Raw genomic sequence first — 7,729 nt, forward strand, 5'->3', positions numbered from 1 at the left:
TAAAGATTTACACCCTCGGAAACCCTGTACAGGGTCGCTATGGGTCGGAACCGACTCGACGGCACTTAACAACAACAACAACATTCCATATATTTAAAACTTTAAGTAGAGAAATGGAAGCTAAAAGACGAAGACCCAAATCAAACTCCTATATATGAAAACTACAGCATCTAAGATAAAAATTATACTGCATGGGATTAAAATAGATTAGACATTGGAGAGGAAAAATGGGTGTGAACTTGAAGATCCAGCTATAGAAATTATTCAGAATGAAACACAGAGGGAAAAATAAATAAAAATGAAAAGAGCAGCACTGAATTGTGGGAAAATTTCAAGGGTAACTGAACTGTGAAAGACGGGAGGTCAGAAAATAACACTTAAATTTTTGTTTTCCAAATTTAATGAAAATGATAAGACTACAGATCCAAGAAGCTCAATGAACCCCAAGCACACGAAACATGAAGAACACGACACCATCACATGAAATATAAAGGAAAAAAAGGATTGTCGTAGATTCCACCTAGGAAATAATGTAAGAGAAAAGATGGTAAGGGAAAGACTGTCAACCTAGAATTCTTCACCCAGGAAAAATATCTTTCTTAAATAAAGGCAAAAGAAAGATGTTTTCAGACTCACAAAACTTGAATGAATTGGTGTTGCTGGTTAATGCGCTGACTGCAAGGTCAGTTAGAACCACAAGGTTGGAGGTTCAAGGTCACCAGCCACTCCTCAGAACCCCTATACAGGGTCACTATGAGTTGAAACCGACTTGAGGGCACTTAACAATACCCACACTATTTGTTGTTGTTGTCAAGTTCCATCCAGTAGGTTCCAATTCATAGTGACCCTATATAGGATCTCCAAGGAGCAGCATATGGACTCCTGGTTTGGCACGATAAGATCAGCACTGGACTGTGAATCACAAGGTCAGCAGTTCAAGCCCACCAGCTGCTTTTTGAAAATCCTATACAAGGTCACTGTGAGTCAAAACCAACTCAACAGCACTTAACAAAAACAACATTTTCTTGTTGTGTGTCGTCAAGTCAGTTCCAACCCATAGCAACCCTGTATAGGGTTTCTGAGGAGCGGCTGGTGAGCTTGAACCGCTGACCTTAGCAGTTCAAACCAACTTTGCAGTCCAGTGCAGTAACTCACAGCGCCACGTCAGGACTCCAAAACCAACATAAGCTATATTAAAAAAAGAAGTCTTTCAGGAAAATGGCATCAAATGAAACTGTTGTTGTTAACAACCATTAAGTTGGTTCAGACTCAGTGACCCTGTATAGGGTTTCTGAGGAGCGGCTGGTGAATGTAAACCATCAACTTTGTGGTTAGCAGTTCAGTGCTTATCCTCTAGTGCCACACACAGGACTCCTTAGAACATTGTTATTAAGTGCTAGTGAGTCAGTTCCAACTCACAGTGACCCTGTATAAGGTTTCCGAGGAGCGGCTGGTGGGTTGGAACCACCGACCTTGTGGTTAGCAGTCCAGTACTTATCCTACAGCACCACACCAGGAAATACAGATCTGTACAAAGGAATGGAGAGCATCAAAAATAGTAACTACAAATAAATAAGAATTTGGATAGCGTTTACAGCACATGTATAAGTAAAGTGTATCCGATCATTTGCATAAAGGCCCAGAGAAACAAGTGGAAATAGACAGACTTCTCAGTAAGGAAAGTAGCATTATGTGGAAATACGAGATGACTTCATCGTTACAGAACTGCCAACCCACTGAGTCGACACAGAACTTTATCCATCACGCCACTGCTACTCTCGTCTCATACCTTGGTCTTCACTAATGTGCAAAATAGTCAGGAGATTTTTCACCATTACCATAAATGTGAAATGGCGAATAACTCGGTTGTTGTTGTTAAGTGCCGTCGCATTGTTTCTGACTCATAGTGACCCTGGGTAGAGTGTCCGAGGAGCAGCTGGTGGGTATGAACTGCCAACCTTGTGGTTCGAAGCATTTATCCAACAGCACCATACCAGGAGTCCTACATAGTCAGTCAGTGAGGAGTGGTGTGGCGCTGCGGGTTACTGCGCTGGACTGCAAGATCAGTTTGAACCTCAAGGTCAGTGGATCAAGCTCACCAGCTGTACCTCGGAAACCCTATATAGGGTCGCTTTGAGTCAAAGCTGACTATGGCACATAACAATGAGTATACTACTGTAATATTGTCTATGGAGTCTCTAGGTTTCTGGGAGGCACAACTGCTAGCCAAAATGTTGGCAGTTCAAACCCACTTCAAGAGACTTAATCTTGTTTAGAAAGGTCACAGTTTTGAAAAACCCTATGGAGCCTTTCTACTCTGTACGTATGGGGTGACCGTGAATCAGAACTGACTCTACAACAACAACATATGGAGTCCATGAGGGTGCAAATGGTTAACAAACTCAGCTGCTTGCAGAAGATTGAAGGTTCGAGCTCACGCAGAGACACCGCAGAAGCAAGGCCTGGTATCAACTTCCAAATGATCAGCCATTGAAAATTCTAAAATTCTATGGAGTCCAGTTCTATTCTTACACATATAGGGTCACCTGTGTCAGAACTGACTCAATGCACCTTGTAGTGATACATAGATGGTTCTTTTACTATATGCTATGAAAGGAGTTTTGGAGCGGTGCTTCAGGATAATGCACTGGACCGCAAGGTCAGTTTGAAATACAAGGTCGCCGGTTCCAAACCACCAGCTGCTCCTTGGAAACCCTATACAGGTTTGCTATGGGTCAGAACCAACTCGACGGCATTCAATAACAACAAAGTAAGTGAATGGGACATAATATCACTGGAAATCGACCATCATAAATTAACAGTTAGATATGATAAACCTTAAAACAAGGTTCAGCAAACTCCATCCTAACTATTCAATTCTGCTGTTGTGGTACAAATGCAGCCACAGACAGCAGGTAAACCCATGAGGTGGCTGTGTTCCAATAACTTATCTATGGGCACTGATACTTGAATTTCATACAATTTTTACGTGTCATGAAGTATTCCTCATCTTTGTTTTGTTTTTTTAAGAAAACCCTTTAAAAATATACAAATCATTCTTAGTGTATGGTGGTGCTAGGTCATGGAGTTTCTGAGGCTGTAAATCTTTACAGGAGCAGAAAACGTCCTCTTTCTCCCTTGCAGGGGCTGGTAGATTCAAACTGCTAACCTTGTAGTTAGCAGCCCAGCTTGTAAACCACTATGCTACCGGAGCTCCTTCTTCTAGCTTACAGTCTTTGTAAACTTCTACCGAACAGCATTATTGCCCTGATGGGTCTGGGTGAAAGAAGGTGGAAGAAGATGCTTACAAGATTATATGAGTTCACTGTGAGTGGGTAATGGGGTTAAAAGTGACTGTAAAAACCCGGAACTCTTAACAGGTTTCTGAAGCTGTAAATCCTTAGGGGAGCAGAAAGCCTCATTTTTTTTTTTTTTTTCTTACAGAGTAGCTGGTGGGTTCAAACTTTGACCTTGTGGTTGGCAGCCCAAGTTATAACCCATTATGCTACCAAAGCTCCTTAGCTACACATACAGATATCTGACAGATTTTGCCTATAGGCCACAGTTTGGCAACTCGTCTGCTTTAAATCAACCACGAAAATAACAAAACAGAGTTAAGCTAATAAGCCAACAAAGGAGATAAAACAGATTTACAAAAAATAAGACTTAGAAAAAAAATACTCAGTTATTCCCAAAGGAGGAAGAAAAGGAGGAAAGAAACAGATGAAACAGATAGAAGGTTAACTGTTGCGGTGGTTAAGTGCCGTCAAGTCAGTTCAAACTCACAGCGACCCTATGAAGGGTTTCTGATGAGAGGCTGGTGGATTTGAACCACCAACCTTGTGATTAGCTAGCTAGAGCTTATCTTACAGCACCACAACAGGACTCCAATTACTAGTATGGTTATATTTTAATTTATCATTGCTAAGAGGTCCTGGTGTGGCGCTGTGGGTTAATGCGCTGGACAGGCGCTGTGGGTTAATGCACTGGACAGCAAAGTCGGTTTGAACCACAAGGTTAGCGGTTCGTGCTCACCAGTCGCTCCTCGGAAACCCTATACAGGGTCGCTATGGGTCAAAACCAACTCGATGGCACTTAACAACAACAACATTAGTATTCTGGAGTCCTGGAGCTAAAAGATCAGCATAGGACTGCTAATCACAAGGTTAGCGGTTCAAACTCACCAGCTGTACCTCAGAAACACTATACGAGGTCGTTATGAGTCTAAACTGACTTGACAGTACTTAACAACAACAAATCAACAATTACACTAAATGTCAATGGTCTAACCTCCCCCGCCCCCCAATTAAATTGACAGCTATTGTCAGATTGAATTTAAAAATCAAAACCCAACTATAAGAAATGTGCTTTCATTAAAAACATACAAACAGGTTAGGAGTTTAGTGTGACACTGTGGGTTAATGAGCTGGACTGCAAAGTCGGTTTGAACCACAAGGTCGTCAGTTCAAGCTCACCAGTCGCCCCTTGGAAACCTTCTGCAGGGTTGCTATAGGTCAGAACCGACTTAACGGCACTTAACAACAACAACAAACAGGTTAACAACAAAAAGGTGGCAAAAGATATAACATGCTAACACTAGTCCCAAGAAAACTGGAAGGAGTATTTTAGTATCACTGTAGAGACCTTATTGTCAGAGCACAAAGCAAAGATTAACAAAATTACAAGGAGAAATATGCAAATCTGCAATTACAGTTGAAGATTTCTAGATACCTCAATAATTGATAAAAAATTAGAACATAAGCAATGATTTAGTCACTAGAAAGGAGCTCTGGCAGCGTAATGGTTAAGAGTTGGGCTGCCAACCTCAACATCAGCAGTTCAAAACTACCAGCTGTTCCACAGGAGAAAGATGAGGCTTTCTGCTCCCATAAATATGTACAGCTTCGAAAATCATATACAGGGTCGCTATGAGTCGGAACTGACTCCATGGCATATAACCACCACCACCACCATAGTTACCAGAACACCAATATTAGCCAACTTAAACTAAGTTTAGAAAACATTCCATCCAACAATAGTATATGCACATTTTCTTAAATGTACATGCAACATTTATCAAGACAGACCATATTCTGGGCCATAAAACAAGTCTCAATAAATTTAAAAGGCTTCTAATTACACAAAGTGTATTTTCTGGCCACATAAAATTAAATTAATAAAATCAATAACAGAAAGATACTGGAAAATTAAACATAGTTCAAAATAACTGTTTAAGAAATCAAACGAGGAACTAGAAAGTATATTCAATTAAATGAAAATGAAAACACAGCATATCAGAACTTGTGAGATATTGCTAAAGCAGTACTCAGGGAGGAATTTATAGAGCTATATACACCTGTATCAAAAAAAGGAAAAATCTCAAATCAATAACCTCAGCATCTAACTTAAGAAATTAGAAAAGGAAGAATAAACTAAGCCCAAAGTAAAAAGAAACAAAGAAATAGATCAGAACAGAAATCAATGAAACAGATTGATGATGAAAAGCAAAAAAAATAATAATAAATAAAAAGAGACAATGAATAAAACCAAAACCTGGTTCTTTGAGAAAGTTGATGTTATTAAGAGCCTGTGGGTCAAAGGAGTCCCTGTGTGGTGATGTGGGCTAATGCGTCAGACTGCAAAGTCCTTTGAACTGCAAGATTGGTGGTTCCTGCTCACCAGCTGCTCCTTGGAAACCCTGTACAGGGTCGCTATGGGGTCAGAATCAACTTGACAGCATTTAACTTCAACAACAACAAGGGGCCAACGAGAAAAGAAAATCCTGGAGATCTATTTTCAAAACTTCAGCCACTGAAAATACTACAGAATACAATTCTAGTCGGACACATACGGGGTTGCCAGGAGTTGCAATTGACTCAAAGGCAACAGGTTGGTACAGGTTAATGAGGCGGTGAGTAGAAAAATGGTTAATTTGTTTGGCTGCTAACCAAAGAGGTGGGGGTTTGAATCCACCTAGAAGTGCCCAGGGTGAAAGGCCTGCAAACATACTTCCCAAAAACCACTCACTGAAAACCTTATGGTGCACAGTTCTACTCTGATACAGACTGTGTTGTCATGAGACAGAAGCAACTCCACAGCAACTGGTTGGTTATTAAGAGCCAGGCACTGTACAACTCACTGGGAATACAGTAATCAATACAACAAACAAAAAAACCCCAGGCCTTTACAACTGCTGTTCCTTCTACCTAAATATCTTCTTGTTAATTTTCCTCTTGTCCTCCATACAACTTGATATCTTTGAATAGTCCTGGTGTGGCACTGTGGGATACGCGCTAGACTCCTAACCGCCAAGTTCAGAGGTTCTAACCCACCACCAATTCCCGAAAACCGTATACAGGGTCACTATGAGTTGGAACTGACTCCACGGCACTTAACCACAATAAACTCTGTATTTATTTCTGTCTGACCTTCCGTCTACTCCCACTCCAGTCAGTGCATGCACCATAATGACATAAATGTTTTTGACTGTTTTGTTCACAGCCTTATTGTTAGATGCTATTGAGTCTGTTCCTACATGTAATGTTCCTGTGTACAACAGAACAGAAGCCAAGTCCTGACCCAGCCTCACAATAGCCTTTTTACTAGCATCTAAATTAGGCCTGGCGTTCAATAAAGGTTTGTTGAAGGGTTGACTCCCTGCTCTCAGGGGCTTTCTTTGAAGGAAAGATTTGCAAATTAGTGATAGAGGCAGGATAGAGTCAGGGGCCAAGTATAATTTCAGAAATCAAAGTCTAGGCTCACACATCATCAAAGGTCATGTCTGGAGGTTAGGTCAGGAGGAGGTGAATGAAAGTTCTAACAAAAGTCTCAGGACCAAATCCTGTCAAATCGGGATCCGCGGGTTTGAGATGTTCCAGGAACTGAGAATTAAGAGTTCAAGAAAGGAAAGTCCGAAATTACCGGGTTAAAAGAAGTTTTTAGACATAAACTACTGGGTTAAGATCCAAATTGGATAGAGATTAGATTTACTAAAGATTAGGATGAGAGGTTAGAGGTCTGGATGTCAAGGATCAGAGGTCAGATTAGGGGATAGGGGTAAGGAAGCCAGATCAGATCACTGGGGAATCAGGTAAAGCTGATCTGGTCAGAGGTCCGGTTTGGGAATCTAAGGTTCACTCACGTGTCTCCATCTTCAGTGACGTAGCCGAAGACAAGGGGCACCCACGACAGCCCCGGGCCCAGCTCTGAGCTCAGCCCCGGTCCTCCTGGGGCCGCTGCGTCCGGACCTAATGAGCCCAGGCCGCTGTCGCACCACTCGTCCGCATCTGCGACTTTTCCCAAGCACGCGACCCCGGCCATGGCCCCCTCAGCCTCTGGGGCCCCCTGAGGCCGCCCACCAGCCAGCTTGCCGCTGGGCTCTGCCGGGAGCTCAGGAGCTTCCGCCCTGCGGGGAATTCCCCCACACTCCCTCTACTATCCCCAATAAGAGTAATCTAAATCGCTCTCGTCCCGCCTCATCTCGCCCCATGCCCAATCAGAGTGTTCTAATCGACTACAGCTCTCGACCCATTCCCACAATTTCCGGGCGCCCTTTACTAACATGGCTGCCGACGCGCCGCCCTCTGGAACTCGTAGTCTAAACTTTGCTTTTATTCCTTATCCGGAATGACGCTATCCGGGCTCTGAGGGAATCCCTTGTTTGTTGCCTCTATGGTTTCTGGGAATTGTAGTTCTCTGCGCCGTCCATCCCTGCCCCTTCCGGTGTCGT

At 42.5% G+C, this 7,729-nt stretch overlaps 1 protein-coding gene across 1 annotated transcript in view; it reads right to left on the bottom strand.

Annotated features, from left to right (window-relative positions):
* Positions 1–7,385, bottom strand: part of NFKBIB (nuclear factor of kappa light polypeptide gene enhancer in B-cells inhibitor, beta) — an 11,109-nt gene extending 3,724 nt beyond the window's left edge. Inside the window, exon 1 of the mRNA XM_006871538.1 lies at positions 7,142–7,385. Coding sequence (XP_006871600.1) covers positions 7,142–7,320 — 179 coding nt within the window. The 5' untranslated portion in view covers positions 7,321–7,385. The remainder of the gene's footprint in view (positions 1–7,141) is intronic.
* Between the last annotated feature and the right edge of the window lie 344 nt (positions 7,386–7,729).

The sequence above is a fragment of the Chrysochloris asiatica genome, unplaced genomic scaffold, assembly GCF_000296735.1.
Source record: "Chrysochloris asiatica unplaced genomic scaffold, ChrAsi1.0 scaffold00168, whole genome shotgun sequence".
Taxonomy (NCBI): domain Eukaryota; kingdom Metazoa; phylum Chordata; class Mammalia; order Afrosoricida; family Chrysochloridae; genus Chrysochloris; species Chrysochloris asiatica.